We start from the raw sequence: 17,721 nt of genomic DNA, 5'->3' as shown, positions 1-17,721 counted from the left end.
GCATACCCTTTGATTGCACAAGCCATTAGCATCTAGCATCAATACCTAGCACCAAGCATAAGTTTTTTCACTGCATGGAACCATTTCCCCTACTACGCGGAAAGCACCTCTAATGGGCATTTTAATTAACAAGTGACTCTTCAATTTCCCAAATCGTGGGGTTTTATTGGTAGGTGCCCGACCCTAGTCATTAGCACATATAAATGCAACCCTTGGGTCGCCAGAGTTAGCTAGAGGAGCATTGAAGGTGCCTCTCAGTACCAGCAGTACCAAGCACTTGGTATATCAGCAGCACCAGCGTTTTTGCATCAGACCTTTGGCAATTTTGCATCAGCTCATCAGTGTTTCCAGAAGAATCAGCATTATGCTTCAGCCTCAGCCCATTCCGCAGCAGCACCTCATCGGCGGACAGCCGTAGCCTCGTTGCAGTCGCATTCCCCGCCACAGCCACACCAGTGTTTTCAGTTTTCAGCCAGCAGTACATTCAGCGTTTTTCAGTTTTTAGCCACCGTCATCATCGACGATAGCAGATCAGCCCTTAGCCTCACTGCATTGGCAGTTTCTCATCAACATCCATAGGGATTTCAGATTTCAGACCATTAGCCTCACCGTACCTTAGATTCCCAACCATTGTCGTCGTCATCGTCGTCGTTGTCGTCAAGCATCTCAGCATTTAGAACCATTGTACCAAACTTGTGCAATCTAACTTTCTAGCAATAGGGGGGGGGGGGCCTTGGAGGGGGGTTTGGGATTCCATCTGGTGTCGATCTTCTCTCTCTCTCTCTCTCTCTCTCTCTCTCTCTCACACACACACACACACACACACACACACACACACACACACTTTTTTTGTAAATCTGCTTTGATTAATTTACAAGTGGGAAACCTCAAAGCGAGGAAAACCCACGAAAAGAAAGGGATACAAAAGACGGAGCACTATAAGGCTCCGAAGGCTAGAAACAGTCATAAGTAAATCCTGTAGGCATCAAGAGTGATGTCTCCAGCTTCATAGGCAAAATGCAACGTTTGACCAAGAGATAATTTGAAATAGGGAAAAAGCTCAACAAAAGTGCCCTGGAACATTAAGGAGTTCCTATGATGCCAGATGGCCCACATAGTCCAAAATCTGACCCAGGTGAAGAAGACCGCAAACTGAGATTGTGGTGACCGAAGCACCCCAAAAAGCCAAAATCGTCTATGAAAAGAGCCGGAAGGAAAACGTAGTCGAAGAGCAGTTGACACTTGCCGAATGAAGGCTCTCGAGTGACGACAACACCACAACAAGTGTGGCACGGTCTCCTCAGCTTCAAGGCATCTGGGGCAGCGGGAAGGCGCAATGCCGAGCATGCAACACACTGCCAACAGGTAGAGCTCCCACCAAGCACCGCCACAAGAAAACACGTTCCTTCAAAGGCAGATGACTCTGCCAAATGCGAGACAATGCGTGTTGCCACCACAAGGATGACTCGGAAAGCGACCATAGCTGATTACCCCGATGCATAATCCATACATCAGACTGAAGAATGGCATAGACACTGGCAGCTGAGATGCAGTCCAATCTGGTAGTAGCCAGATTCCAATCAGAGAAGCGAGAGTCTTCATTCAACGGAGGAATGGGCGAATGAGCAGCAAGCATGTTTTGAATCTCCCGCCAGAGAGGAGAATAGTGAAGACCCAACCGAAAGCGGGAGACGGCATCAGCAAAAGAAAGAACATAACCTGAATCATCAACCACTTGATGCACCTGACATATTCCTTTTTGGGAAAGAAAATACGCTTGGCGAGGGGACCGTTGAACCAAAGTTGAAGCAAAAACCTTGCTCCAATGCAGACTCTCCGAGCGAAGAGAGTTACCTCAGAGGATTGTCGACCATCCCAAGCCAAATGTGAAGTGACCACCTTCCAATCAACAATTAGAGAAGAAGTAAAGGGACATCCAGGAATGTGTCCTTCAAGCTTCCCAAAAACAACATCCCAATAAGTCAGTTGCCAATGACCAAAAGAAGGGGTGACAATGTGTGCACATAAATGTGTGACCATGAGAGCCCAGGGTTGCTGCTGCTCCACCAAAACTGGCAGCAACATAGCTTTTCGAGCCAGAAGATGACGTCTCAAGTCCAAAATATTCAACCCTCCAAGCCGCTTGGGAGAACACAGCTTGTCCATAGATAAAAGCCGAATGCCCCTCTTGGTAGACGAGGTCCGCCAAAAATGTTCTAAAATATTGGACATGAGAGACTGCAAGCGCAACCGAGGCCAGGACAACAAAGGCAAGTAAAACTGCACATAAGCCACAAGGATGCATTGGACAATCCTGAGACGCACATGAAGTGGCCACGTGGACAATTTCCAATAATTCAACTTGGAATGTAGACGTTGGAGCACCCAATCCGTTTTCTTCATAGCCGATACATTCCAACCGAGCGGATAACCCAAATGGCGAACCAGAACATGGGGAGGAACAATCTCCCCAGGCCACAATATCCTATGCCAGTCACACTCTTTCAAAGGCAATAGCTTGGATTTGCAAAAGTTAACTTTGAGACCTGCAGCCAATCCAAACAAGTGAAGAGTATGCATAATCTGTTGTATATCATCATAGTTATTACGAGGCATGAACAAAGAGTCATCCGCATAAGCCTGACCAGCAAACTGTCGACCAAAAGGTAAAGTAAGGCCATGCAGCCTACCAGTGGAGGTCAAGGAATCCAAGTACATAAACAAGGGATGAGTAGCGATCGCATAAAGCAAAGCACTCAGAGGGCAGCCCTACCGTACCGACCGTCCCAAAGGCCAAGATTCTGTGAGAGAACCATCCAGCAAGCCTGCAGAAGTACTGTTTGCATACAAGAAAAGCACAACACGGGATAGCCTAGACCCAAAGCCCAAATGTCGCATGATATCCGCAATGTAATCCCAAAGAACAGTATCGAATGCTTTTTCAATGTCAACCTGCATGAGTAATACATCCTGTCCAATGTATATTTTGCATATTCCATACCAACAATGACATTTGCGAGGTTATCAGTAATTTGACGTCTCGGAATGAAGCCGTATTGAGATTGATGCAAGCCTTCATGTAGAAAGCATTTGAGTCGGTTAGCAAGCATTTTTGCCATTAATTTATATACCACAGGCATAAGTGTAATAGGCCGCCAATGTGAAAATTCTTCACACAATGCATGCTTAGGGATCAGCTTGAGCAAACCTTCTTTCCAAGAGGAGGGTAACTCCTGTTGTTCCCAAGCTATATTCATCATGAATAATAGAGGCAACTTCAAATAATCCCAGAAAGACAAGAAGAATTCCACAGAGAGACCATCCCAACCAGGAGCTCTCCATCGACCTAAATCAAGCAAACTGGCATACAATTCCGACTCAGTGAAAACAGCTTCCAAGTCTTGAGCCTGCCGCAACAAGAGAATGGAAGTAACATGTGATAGAAACACATGACGCGCTTGGCGAGCTTCTCTCGTGGGAGAAGAAGGGGCCTCAAAAATCTTGCCATAATGAGAGCGTAGGGCTAATGCTAGCTCTCGAAGAGTGGAGGTCCACTCCCTTGACGGTAATTTAACTCTCCGTATAGCTTAAGACTGCCTGGAGTGATGCAAATGCTTAAAGAATTGTTTAGAAGCACATCCTTTATCTGCAAAAGCTTGTTGACGAGCTCGAGTCTGCCATTTGGCTAATTTCCTCTCATCATTGTGCCTTAAGATTGCACGAGCAGAGAACAACTCAGTCATTTGAGCATCAGCAAGAGAAGAATGATTAGCCAAGTGCATTAATCGACTACAAGCATCCTTTGCCTGGTTAACCTGTTCCCTTGATTGTGACAAATAATCCCTGCCATAATCCTGTATAACTGATTGAACACGCATAACAAAACGAAACCATGCTATGTCCAAGTCAACATACATCTGGGATAGCAACGGCGGGATGATATTCACAATCATAGTGCGAAAAGGCTCATGCTTGAGATAAGCATTATTGACATGCAGAAGTCTTTTCTTGGGTAGGCGATCATTAATATCAAAAGAGCCAAAACGAAGTTTCAAGCATACGGGAAAATGATCTGAGAGACACATAGCATAATCAATCGTCATCTCGCATACAAAGTCATCATATTGTTGCATGTGAAAAAGATACCAGCGATCCAGCCGAGCGCGATACATGGATTGAGCATTGTGCTGAAAAGTAAAGCTTGGATTAACATGCAAAAAGGGCCACAAATCAAGGCCATTACAGGTCGACATAAATTGGTCCCAAGATTGCCGTTCCATATGTCTCTCTCTCTCTCTCTCTCACACACACACACACACACACACACACAAAACTTTCTCTGACAATTTTCCATTCTCTCTTGTTTTGGTCCATTGCACAATCTCTCATTAAGTTAAGAGGGACTCTCTCTCCCCTTCAGAAAAAGGAACCTTGAGCACGCATTGACTACTCATCCTGAGCATACACCATCATTCACTTCTGCTGTGCATTACACACTGAGGAGCACCCATAGTAGAGAGCACGACACACTTTTCTTGCTACAATGAACAATAAAATCTCTACCATACAGAAAATCCTGCCAATGCTTTAGCTAATGAATGACAGAGAGAAGTTTTTTATCGCACATCGAATAATTCTCTTTTGCATTGTTTAACTTTCTATTGAGAAATGCAATTGGATGGCCATGTTGCTGCAACACAACTCCTATGGAGACAATGCTCACAAGTGTCCATACCTCGAAGGGGTCATGCCAAGAGGCGAGGATGAGACACGGAGCTTCAGTGACCACAACCTTGAGAGCTTCGAAGCCTCAACCGTTGCCTCTGGCAAGACAACACCTTGAGGGCGATTCTTAACTCTCTTAAAATATTTGTCATTGGTGCGACAATGCGTGCTGAATTCTTTATATACGAACTATATGTTTGTCATAGACCTAAAAAAGAATGCACATCATATGCTGTTTCGGCAAATCCCAATTACAAACTTGTTCTACCTTTGCGGGATCCAGTTTGACACCGTCTACAAAGATGATATAGCCCAGATAAATAATCTTAGTCTGAAAATATTCCGACTTCTTAGTTGCAATGTACAACTAGCAGTCATCTAAATGAGCTAAAATCTTCTCTTCATTCTGTCCCTGGTGTTCCCATGATGGAGAGAAAATGAGAATGTCAGCTAGAAAAATGAACACATATATGTTGATCATGTCACCAAAACGACCTACCATGAGGGCATAACAACATACTCCTACTGCCCTCGCTCGGTTCTGAATGCAGTCTTGTAGATGTCACGCTTGAATACCCTTACCTGATGGTATCCACTCTTGCGATCGACTTTTTTGTTGAGTGCCTTGTAATCTACACACAAACGAGACGACCTTTCTTGTGTGGACAAACAAAATAGGACCCAGGACTTACACTAGGTCGTATGAATCCCCTCGCCACCAGCACAGTTAGCTGTCGCTTCAACTCCTCTCTTGAGATTTGTTCAAATGGTAGGGAGCCTTGCTGACGGGTTGCACTCCTTCCATGATTTCGGTGCGATGATCCTCCGGACGCTCGGGAGGGAGACGGGGCTTGAGATCATCATGAAAGAATAGATGCTCATACTAATGTTGTTTCGTAGTCTTAAAGTCCTGAGCGACTGTAGTGGCATAAATGAATGATACTTGAGCTTCTCGATGTAGCTTGCACTTAGCTTACACATGAGAGATAAGAGGGAAAGAATGGATACCTTGCTCGTCGTGAATGACCACGGGAGAGTCACCCACAAAGGAGAGCGATTGTGCGTTCTTTCCAATTAACTAGTGGATTAAGCTCACGAAACCACTTAATGCCTAAATCATATCACATCCAACTAGAGGAGACACAACAAACTTATAACGAAAGGCTGCTTGTTGAATAGAAACTTATACACTAGGACATTCATGCGTGATTGAAGAGTCAATGCCAGGAGCGAATCTAGAAACCGCAATTGGAGTTGCTGGAATAGCTTCTAAGTGTGCCCTCTTCACAAGAGATTCACTGATCACATCGTACACAATGCTAGAATTAAACAAGACCACAATTGTTCTGACCATTCACATGACCATAACACTTAATGAGAGACTTATCAGGATGATCCTCAGAAACTTGGGGCGCACCACCTTGCCCTTGCATGACACTAACAAAAGAGGTGGATTCTTTCTTAGGTGATTCCTCAGGACAATGTCTATTTATATGACCTTTAGTGTGACACTTAAAACTGGATTTCACCCTTGTTATCTGTCGCATGTGTTTGCTGAAACCGGCTTGTCACCTCTGACCTGACAAGGCAGTAACATAATGCAACAACACCACAACGGAATGGGAAACAGAAAATTGAACTGAAACAATACTTTAGTCAAGACACATAGAGAAGCAGAGTTCCCCTCTTAGAGATATTGGTCTCTCAAGAGGGGCTCCTGCAATACTCCTGTTTATATTAATGAATTGTCTCGTTTACAACCATTTTATGTGTCTTGGCCTCTTTTGAATACACACTCCATTTCTTATGCAATGTGCAAACTATCATGCAAAGTGGACTCTAGTACCTAACTAGGTATTAGCTGGCGACTGGCCATGGATACTATGGGAGACTTTCTCTTCGAGAGCCGGAAAGCATAGGGGAATATATTGAGAAATTTCACACATACAATCTCTGTTGAAACGAGGACTGATTAGCCTAGGTGGGAGTACGCACTCCCATGGTGCCTTTCATGATTGGGTGCACACTACTGTTTCAGTCCTAAAGAAGTACCAATCTTCTTTAACGGTTTGATTTTAATGACTCAACTTTGTGACTCACTTGACTTGGGCAGGAGATGAGGGCTGTTAAGTGTCTGGGACAATTGTTATCTGGCAAACTCTGTGAGTTGTTTTTTTTTCGGCATAGAGGAAGAAAGTGATTCAGGAGCACAAGTTAAATGTGCCTGAGCTTCCTTGCTGCTTGAGAAGGCAATAAATAAACCCCCCAAATTTAACTCTCTAAGCATAGAAGATGTTTTGGCACAATCAATATGTGTAGGCAAGTTCAATCTCGGTGTTTGAGCATATCCATTATTCTCACTATTTTTGCCTAGGCTGAGTTTTAAAATCCAAGGAGATTATTTTGCAAGGATGAAGTTTATTTGTGTCTTGTTTTACAGCAGGAGTTTTGTAGTCCCTTTATGTGCTTACTTTGCAAGGACACATCTTTCATTTGTCTACTTGTTTTGGTAGGAAGCAGAATTCAATTGCCACAAAAGTTTGACCAGTTGGACACAACAAAGAACAGAAGCAGTTTCACAGTATTTCAGCTTGCTCATACAGATCGAGGCAACTGTCTATCTCTTTCTGCCTTTTCTCTTGATACCAAATGATCTCAGTAAAATATTGACAAGATTCACCTGATTAACTCAAAAAAATATGTGAAGAGACCCTTAAGTCTGACCAGGTATGAGATAAAAGGAAACATGGCCTTTGTGTGAATATTGAGAGTTTGTCCCATCAAGATAACATAAATCCCTGGAATAAGACTAGATAACTGAATCAAACATGATGGTGTTTAGCGTTAACTAATTGTGGGAACGGCCCCTCCATGGAGAAAACAATTGTCACATCTTGTACTCATTAGCCACACAGAGCCAAAGACACAGATATATGACTTCTCATTGCCTAATGCTAGACAAAAAAGTAGAATCCCTAAGACACCACTCTGTCAGAAATGAAATGATTAGTTTTATCTGCAGAAGGCCTAAAAGACCTATGACACCAGAAAATTACATCATTGTCATATGATCCAAGCTTCCAATATAGAGATTAGAGAAGACTCAAGTGACAAAAGCTATTACATGAACAAATAAGTGAACTAGTAGACCCAGCTGGTGGTCTATATGCCAATGCCTAATCTCCTCCATGCGCTGCCCTTGTATGACCCTACATAAACCCTCTCATTGGCCACTGCATCATGGCATCTGTAAAGAACCTCGTAGGAGCTGCTCTATGCCTCTCAATTTGTCAGTGACATAATCTATGAGAGGTACAAGGGCGTCTAGATATACTAATCTCTGTAGCTCTATCTAGGAGAGTTGTTGGGAGACGAGGGGGAGATCGACCGCTTAAAATATTCAACATAAGCTTTCAAGCAATCACCATCAAACTGTCCACCTCTTCTTCCAATTTCCAAGCACACACACTCACCTAGACTATGATACACACACACAGTAAACATAGAATTGACATAGACAAGCTTGTAAGAGAGTGTAAGAGATGTGTAAGAGATGGAGACTAGATTAGAGAGTACACAGCAAAATAACCATAGCTTAAGAGAGTAGAGAAGAGAATCTGCAAGAGAAAGGCCTAAATCTAGCCCCAAACTCCACGGCACCTCTCTTGTGGAGTTGGTATTTAATATATTACTTTGAGTTTAAGGTGTCAAAAATTGAGGCCCCTCTTTTACAACCACTTTACTTTTGCAAATGAGTGAAGCTCATTAGTTCTTGCATGACCCATAAGGAAAGTTCCCACTACAACTATTTACAGAGCCATAGTGGCTTATTGAAATGATGTTCTAAGATACTGTGCAAATATAACATGGCCAAGAGTAATTGCCGTCGCCTCTCCATCAACTCCCCGCATTCCACTCTACAAAATCATCATCAACTCAATTAGTAAAATAAATAGACAGCACATAATTAACCATTACGCCCAGTCTCGTAACATCCCTCTCACCAGGGATAGCAACTGTCCTCAGTTGCTCAATAGAGAAATCAACTGGATCATAAGTGATGGAAAGTGTGGAGAAGGTCAGGAAAGTTGCGAAAAAACTTTTCAGGCATCTATTTGGCATCCTCTCTAGGGTGGCCCTTGAAAGTCAAAAGGTAACGGTTATAAACCATTCCAGTGCATGTAGTGGTGGTCTCATGGTCAACTATTTTATCAGGGATGAGTTGCTCTTCTTGGTCTACAAGTAATGGTGGGTCTTCATAAATGTGGTGTGTAGGTAAGGGTCCTCGGAATGGGCGTAAAAGGCTAATGTGAAAAGCGTTGTGAATGTTGAAGGAGTACGAGCGGAAGTGCGACGCGAGAGAGAGTGCGAGAAGAAGAGCACGACGATATGGTGAACTCGCTCTACTGTAATGTGTAGAGCATAGTGAGTTCTTATTAGGTTTTTACAAAAGAATATGTGTACATACCTGGCGGCCCGCCCACTTACCTGGGCGACCACATTGGGCTTTATACCCCAACAACCTCCCACTTAAAGTCCAATGTGGTACTTTTAGTGTGAGAGAAGCTACTATACAAGCTAATATACAAGAGATGTAGAGAAGTGATGTACTACCCTACACCTAACTGCTTGCGAAAATGCGCAAAGCTCTCTGAGGGAAGTCCTTTTGTAAGTAGATCAACAGGATTTTCTGTGGTGTGAACTTTGACAAGCTGAAGTTGCTTATCCTCGAGCATTTCCCTGATGAAATGATACTTCACATCCACATGCTTTGTCTTTGAGTGATAAACTGGATTGCGAGCCAATTGTATAGCACTTTGACTATCACAATATAACACAAGCATCTCTTCTTTGATTCCCAAATCTGTTACTAGTCGATTAAGCCAAATTGATTCTTTGCATGCCTCTGATGCTGCAACATATTCAGCCTCTGTAGTAGACTGAGTAACAGAATCTTGTAATCTAGAACGCCATGATACTGCTCCACCAGCCAATGTAAAGACATACCCTGACGTAGACCTTCGGTTGTCTAAGTCACCTGCATAATCTGAGTCTGTAAAACCCTTTACACTTAGCTCCTGACTCCCATAGCATATACGCATACTCTTTGTAGCTTTCAGGTATCTCAATATTCCTTTCACTGTCTCCCAATGTTTCTTGCCTGGGTTTGACATGTATCGACTTACTACTCCCACTGCAAATGCAATGTCTGGGCGAGTAGCAATCATTGCATACATCAAACTACCCACTGCAGACGCATACGAAATCTTATCCATTTCAGCCTGTTCTTCCTCAGACACAGGACAATCTTGTTTGCTAAGTTTCACATATGGTGGCAATGGAACACTCAGTGCCTTTCCCTTCTCCATATTGAAACGTTGCAAAACCTTGTCAATATACTCTGTTTGAGATAACCAAATCAACTTCTTTGATCTGTCTCTCTCAATGCGCATACCAAGTATATGACTTGCCTCACCCATGTCTTTCATGTCAAACGATTTTGCCATCTTTGACTTCAAAGCTGAAATTTCTTCCAAGCGCTTGCCAGCAATCAACATGTCATCCACATACAAAATAAGGATCAGCCAACTACCATCCTTAGCCTTCTTTGTATATAGACAGTGATCGAACTCACTATGTTTGTAGCCTTGAGAAAGCATAAACTTGTGGAATTTATGGTACCATGCCCTCGGTGATTGTTTTAAGCCATAAAGACTCTTTAACAACTGGCATACCCAATCTTCCTTGCCTTTCTCAACAAACCCTTTTGGCTGCTTCATGTAAATTTCCACATCTAAATCACCATGCAAGAACGCTGTCTTGACATCCATTTGGTGCAACACCAAATCTAATATGGCAACGAATACAAGAAAGCATCTCAATGTAGTCATCTTGACCACCGGAGAGAAGACTTCATCAAAGTCAATGCCTTGTTCTTGCTTAAAGCCCTTGGCAACAAGCCTTGCTTTGTACTTTGGCTGACTATCATGAGCGGTGATGTTATACCTGTAAACCCATTTACAAGGTAGAGCCTTTTTGCCCTGTGGTAATTTAACTAGCTTCCATGTCTTGTTTTTATGCAGAGCTGTCATCTCTGACTGCATGGCCAATTGCCAATCCCGGAGTCCTTCATTTGCACTGCTTCCTTGTAACATGAAGGCTCATTGCAATCAGTCAACATGACATAGTTCATAGATGGAACAAACCTATCAGGAGGTCGCGTGACACGTCCAGATCTACGCACAATAGGTGGCTCAGGCTCAGCCACAACCTGTGGTTCCACTCTATCCTGTCCTTGCTCCTCTTGAGCCCTGACATTTTGTCTTGCACGTGCAAGTCCATCTTCTTGGAAGACAACTCTTCTAATCTCCTCAACCCTCTCTGGCTTAGAATGATATTTGGATTCATTAAAGTGAACATCATTGCTGCGGACAACCTTTCTGGATTCGGGATCCCAAAGTCTATACCCCATCTCACCAGAATTACCATAGCCTAGAAAGATGCACTTTCTACTCTTTGGCTCAAGTTTGTTCCTAAATTCCTTTGGAACGTGAGTATATGCCTCACAGCCAAAGACTCTGAGATGCTTGTATGAGGGCGTTTTGCCTGAACATACCATCTTTGGCACTGAATCCTTCTGCAAAACCTTGCTAGGAGATCTATTTACAAGATGAACAGCTGTTGATACAGCTTCAGCCCAAAACCCATTTGGCAGCTGTGCATTAGACAACATACTTCTGACCTTCTCTTGTATGGTCCTATTCATCCTCTCAGCAACACCATTTTGAGGAGGATTGTAAGGAGTATAAGTTCACGTTTTATACCTTTTGACTCACAAAAGTCCTGAAAGGCCTTTGAAACATACTCTCCACCATTGTCAGTGCGTAAGCATTTAAGCTTCTTGCCACTCTGATTCTCCACAAGTGTCACAAACGTTTTGAAAACACTAAACGCTTCATCCTTGTGCTTGAGAAAGTAAACCCATACTTTCGTCGAGTAATCATCTATAAATGTCATAAAGTAAGAAGCTCCCCCTAGAGATAGGTTAGGCATAGGTCCACACAAATCACTAAGAACAAGTGCCAACTGTGTATCTCTTCTACTGCTTCTATGCTTATGTGGCTGCTGTGTTTGCTTACCATACAGACAATGTTCACAGAATTCAAAATCATTAAATGAAAAGCCAGGCAAATAACCAGAACGAGGCAAGATTTCCATTCCCTTCTTGGACATATGTCCTAACTGGCTATGCCACAAAGAAACGTTCGGCTGCTCGGTTACATTGATTACATTTTTAGAGAAATTTGATACATAAATCATGTAAAGTCCTCTAGACTTTACTCCATGTGCTACTATCATAGAACCCTTGGATATCTTCCACATGTTCTGTCCAAAAGTGGTGACGTAGCCAACATCATCAAGTAAACCTGTGCTGATCAAGCTCTTTGTAATTGCGGGAACATGTCTCACATTCTTCAGCGCGAAAGAAGAGCCATTGTGAAACTTCAATTGAACATCTCCAACACCTAAGATCTCACATGTCTGTCCATTGCCTAGCCGAACATGATCTTTAGTGGTCACATAAGAGGTAAACCACTCCTTGTTTGGAGACACATGAAGTGATGCCCCTGAGTTTATAATCCAGTCACTCAGTGCATTTCCATCAGATGCTGTAAGAAGAGCTGAGTCCATTGTATTCTTCAAGAAGTAGATGTCTCTTGACACTAGACTGTCATCCTCTGCAACAGTGTTTGTCACATTTATTTCTTGAATCTTCACTGAGGACTTGTTCTTCTCGCCATGGTCTTCAGCTTTCTCTTTGCCTTTTTCTGCTTTCCATTCTCTGCAGTCTCTTTTCATGTGACCCTTCTTGCCACAATGGTAGCATTCTATGTCACTCTTGCCTTTAGCACTGCGGGACTTGCTACGAGACTGATTCCTCTTTCCACCTTTGTACTTTTCTTTGGTCCTTTCCCTGACAACTAAGGCTGTTCCTTTGCCTTTGTCCATTGTCTTTCTATTGGTTTCTTCAGTAAGCAGACTTCCTTCTACACCTGCTATGTTCAAACCATCTGAAGGTGCAGAATTACTCAAAGCTGTGCGAAAAGTGTCCCAACTTTCCGGCAATGTGATCAACAGGAACATAGCTCTAACAGGTTCATCAAACTTGACACCTTGAGCTGACAACTGACTATAGATTGTGTTGAATTCATTCAGATGATTGGACATAGGTGTCCCTTCTTTCATCTTCAAGTCAACAAGCTTCTTAAGCCAGTATACCTGTGAAGCTGCTCTCTGCTTCTCATAAAGATCACTCAGCTTTAACCATACTTGATAAGCCGACATCTCGTCTGCTACATTAAAGTAAACGCTTTCTGCCAAAGTCAGCATAATGGTAGAAAGTGCCAATTCATCCATTTCGCTCCATTCATCTTCGTCCATATCTTCTGGTTTTATCCCCTTGAGCTTTATAGGTTTTATCTGCTTCTTTTGTACCAACACGTGCCAAATCTGCTTCTTCCACAATGGGAAATTGGTTCCATCCAGCTTCTTGATATTGTAAAGCGCAGTGTCGTGTGATCCAGCCATAGCTACGCTTCACAGTAGTTTACTTTCCTGGGAAAAATTCGGCAGAGTTTCCCCTGTAAACTGACCTTTGAACCAATATCAACCTGATGAACTAGTGGATGTCGCCTACAGTCTGTGTGTAGATGCGCTGTCACCAGCGTGTGACTACTATCTATCCTTTTTGTTGATTTCTTTCTTATTATCTATTTACTTTCACTTTTTGGAAACACCCCTCGGGAAATCTAACTGCCCTGCATTGCATAACTAGTGTGGAACTGTCCAGAGGGAGTCCAGGCCTGAGGGCAAGAGAGCACTAAGGTTGGACAAGGACTATGGTTAGCCAAGTGGGGTCATTGACTAGCCAAAGTGGAATCCTTTGCTATAGAGGCTACATTTCAGTTTTGGATGTGGCCGCAGTGTACAAAGAGGGTCGGATGACCTAGAAAGATATAATGGCAGCATCTCCTAAAATTTAGGGAACTGCTATTTTGGGACCTGAAAATGTGTTGGCGTCATTACCTCCGGAATGACAAAGGGAACATTTTCTTACTCTGCCGTGAAGTCAACTGGGCAACCGGTTGGGATATTTTTAGGCGGCAACCCCGAAACGGGAAAATGCTTGTAAATGTGCCAAGTGGCACATTCTGGTGCAGTTTCCAATGCAAGAAGGAGTTGGCGCTGAATTTGAAGGGAAGAAGGGCTCATTTGCTGATTTGGTCACAGGTTAAGAGCTATGGAGTGCTTGCTTTCCCTCTTATGCACAGTGCGGTGCCAGGAGTGATGCCCTGCACGCTACGCACTGCCCTCTCTCTCCCCTTTGGCAGTATGTTATGCCCCTCTAGTGGGCTCTTCATTTGACCAATGTACAGTTGTGTGGGTTCATGCGCGATTGCCGAGGCAAGAGCCTCTTGCACAGGTACTGGATTAGCTAGCAGCTAATCCCCCCGCAGGTACAGGTGAATTCGGAGAGGTTTCACGCCAGAAATCTCGTCCGATTCAAAGGACAAGTAACCCTACAGGTGCGGGAGCTCGAGGACTTGCTAGGGATGCGACCGGCACGCGAAACGGAGCCCGAAACAGCGAATTACAGCCTGCTGTGTATTTTTGCAGGTTTAGGGTTTTGGCCCTAAACGGACCCTAATACCCCCAGGAGGTTCGGGGACGCAAGGGGACCGCTGTACAGGCGATCTGGCGCATTTTCAGGGCTGAAAACAGAGAATTCAGCGTGCTGCAGATTCTCGCCAGGTTTTGCAAAGTGCCCGTATGCGTCGGGAAAGTCAGTCAATGCGTGGGAATACTGACCGTGAAGGGTTCTAGTACAGTTATGCTGCCGAAATCGGGCTGGAACAGTGGAAATTCAGCCGAGTTTGTGCGGGGCAGCTTGTGGGAACCACAACGTTTATTCCCTCTTTTGAACAATAAAGAAATACCGAAAGGGGCGCCTAAGTTAGGGGCCAATCTGGTGTCCGTCTACTCATACAGGTGCAATCTAGCAACCTGTATCCCTCTCCCCTTTGTTGTGTCTTGAAAGTATAGGTAAAATAGACGACTAATAATGGGTGAAAGCTAAATCAAGGTTTAAAGTAAAGTCTACCGCCCTTTTTGGATTGAACAGGCCGGTTTCATGGTTCCATCGACGGGATTAAATCACTTTTTCCTATAGAAGTGAGCCTTGGTCAGTTTTGGGCTTGAAGACACAGGGGATCATAGACCAGACACAGGGAATTGTAATTATGGCTGACAGACCAGATGATGTGACTGAAGAGGTTTCCTCTTCACAGGGTCAACAGACACATGAAGTGGGTGAGTCCTCAAGACCACCACAGACTGATGATGATATATTCAGGACCCAGTTGGCTACTGCTGTGGCTATGTTCACACAAGTAATGCAGAACCCAAGGTTTTTAGCCTTTCTACAACCTCCTGTTCCGTCTCAGCAAGTTGGGTCACTGGATCATATTCAAAAGCCTGTTAAGGCTCGAGCACAGGTGATTCATACCGCACAGTCAATGGAAACACCTGTACACTTGACGGAGAACATGCAGTCTCCACAACGTATGCCTAAGGTGCAAGAACAGGTGGCTGAGATGCCAGTCTTTCAAGCTGGACCAGTTCAGCCCGCCACCTTTCAACAGCCTATAGCTGGTTCTAATGGGCAGGGAAGCAACCTACAGGCTATGCAACAGGTCTTCCCACCACCTTCAGTACACCCTGGCTATTTTGGAGGTGGATCCGTATTCCAAAGCATGGCTGGTCATGCACCTGGAAATCAGTTTTATACGCCAGGAACAGTGTTTGGGGGTGCTCAAGCGATGATGCCTAACCCCATGTACAGTGTCATGGGTATGCAACCAGGGTTTCAAAGCACTCAGGGCCAGTTCGGGATGCCACAGGCAAATTTTGGTATGGCTGGAATTACAAATCAGCAGCCAAATATGGCATTTCCAGGTCAAGTTAATAGCGGCCAAGGAACACAGATGAACCTTAATAGTGTTCCCATGTTTCAGTCACTTCCATATGACAATTTAACGCCGCTGGAGAGGCCAACTCCGTACAAAGAAGGTGGCAAAGGTGTGTCATTCACAACCTTTACAGGGTTTGATGACAGGAAGAAGGCTCTTTCATTCCTCCAGCAGTTTGACAAGGCCTATGCAGGGGGAAATTTTACAGAGGCTTCAAAGGTCCGCAAGGCAGCCACTTTCTTGACAGGGAATGCGGGACAATGGTGGACAACTTTATTGCTTCAAGGGCAAGCTCCGTCCACATGGATTTACTTCAAGCAGATTTTTGCAGCAGCATGGTTATCTGATGATTTCGAAGCAAATGTCATGACAGAATGGCACCAGCTTAATGCTGCCACTTGCAGAAATCTGGATGATTACAATCGGAAGTTTTGGAAAGCTCTACTTCCAGTAACTTCCTATAGGTTTGTGCCATTGACAGAACAGATTGAAAAATACTGTTGTGGCCTACCTAAAGGATTGAGAAAGTACTGTACAAAGACAAAAGTCACTACTTTGACGCAGCTCATCGAGGTAGCAAACACTGGCAATGGTTTGCTCAAGGGAGAAGATTGTGAATTTAACACTGGCGTCAAGGCAGGATCAGGCAAGAAAAATTCAGCCAAGAAGCACATTCCCAATGAGGCTCCTAAAGGGACTCAGGAGTCAGCCAACGCAGGGAAAGACAAAGCTACGGCTGAATCAGAAAAAGGACCAGCAAAGAAATGGAAAGGACGTTTTCCTCGCAAGTCAGAAGAGCAAAAGAAGGTCCTGAGGACAGAGAACAAATGCTTTATATGTGAGCAGCCTGGCCACATTGCTTACAACTGTCCTACAAAGAAAAGGCCAGCTGATTCTGAAGACAAGGAGGACAGGAAAGGAAAGAAGCCCATGGCTGGTCTAGTGCCAGATATGGTGGGCGACAAGCCAAATTCAGATGCAAGTGAGCTTTGCAGAGCATGGGGAAAGGTTAGGGATCAAACAGTGCTTATCTTCTTTGATCCAGGTGCCAAAGCCAACTTTATTTCCCCAGAATTGGCTTCAAAGTTGGGAATCAGACCTGAAGAGATGGGGTATACAGCAGAGGCAGGTTTGGCATGTCCTGGCCATACAGAGGCTGTGACACCCATCATTGGAAAGTTGCGTCTACATATCCAGTCCTATGTAGATGCTGAAGAATTTTACATCATGCCACTGGACGGATGTGATGTGTTGTTAGGTATTCCTTGGTTATTTCGTGTACAGGGAATCATGGATGCCTACAACAAAAAGATCACTGTACAGAGCAGGGGAAAGACTCACATTCTGGATGTAAAGCTTAAAGGGGAGTCTATTCCTACTGTATCAGCTTCTGCTATTACTTCTGTAATGAAAAAGCATCTTTCTGCGTACTTGGTTTTTGCACGTGAAGTGTCAGATTGTGATGAATCAAATTTATCTGTGCTAGATAAAGAAAGGTCAATGTTTTTACAACAGTATAGTGACTGTTTTTCCGATTCATTACCGTCTCAATTACCGCCAGAGAGACCCGAGGACCATGCGATAGATTTGGTGCCAGGCTGTAGCCCACCAAATAAGCCTCCGTACAGGGTTAGTGCGGCTCAGCAGAAAGAGATAATGGGCCAAGTACAGGAATTGTTAGAAAAAGGGCTGATTCAGCCCAGTTCATCTCCATTCTGTTCTCCAGTGTTGTTGGTGCAGAAAAAGGATGGCTCATGGCGTATGTGCATCGACTACCGTGCACTGAACAAGAATACCATCAAGAATAGGTTTCCTATACCTAGAATTGATGATATTATGGACAAATTAGAAGGAGCAGCTATGTTTAGCAGGATAGATCTAAAGAGTGGGTATCATCAAATCCGCATTAGATCAGAGGATGTGCACAAGACTGCTTTTAGAACAACGTTTGGCCTTTACGAATTTT

At 43.9% G+C, this 17,721-nt stretch overlaps 1 protein-coding gene across 4 annotated transcripts in view; it reads left to right on the top strand.

Annotated features, from left to right (window-relative positions):
* The window catches only part of LOC147459138 (uncharacterized), a 267,221-nt gene that overhangs the window by 91,994 nt on the left and 157,506 nt on the right, over nt 1-17,721 (top strand). For 3 of the 4 annotated variants that reach the window (XM_086510478.1, XM_086510480.1, XM_086510477.1), the window contains exon 20: nt 7,246-7,334. The exons of the other annotated variant lie outside the window; for it this stretch is intronic. In XM_086510478.1, the coding sequence (XP_086366604.1) occupies nt 7,246-7,334 (89 nt within the window). The remainder of the gene's footprint in view (nt 1-7,245; nt 7,335-17,721) is intronic. 4 annotated transcript variants of the gene reach the window in all.

This window comes from Adiantum capillus-veneris, chromosome 4 (assembly GCF_014529385.1).
Source record: "Adiantum capillus-veneris isolate H3 chromosome 4, ASM1452938v2, whole genome shotgun sequence".
Classification (NCBI taxonomy): Eukaryota; Viridiplantae; Streptophyta; class Polypodiopsida; order Polypodiales; family Pteridaceae; genus Adiantum; species Adiantum capillus-veneris.
Note: the sequence above shows the minus strand (reverse complement) of the source record. Positions and strands in the feature narration are given on the sequence as shown.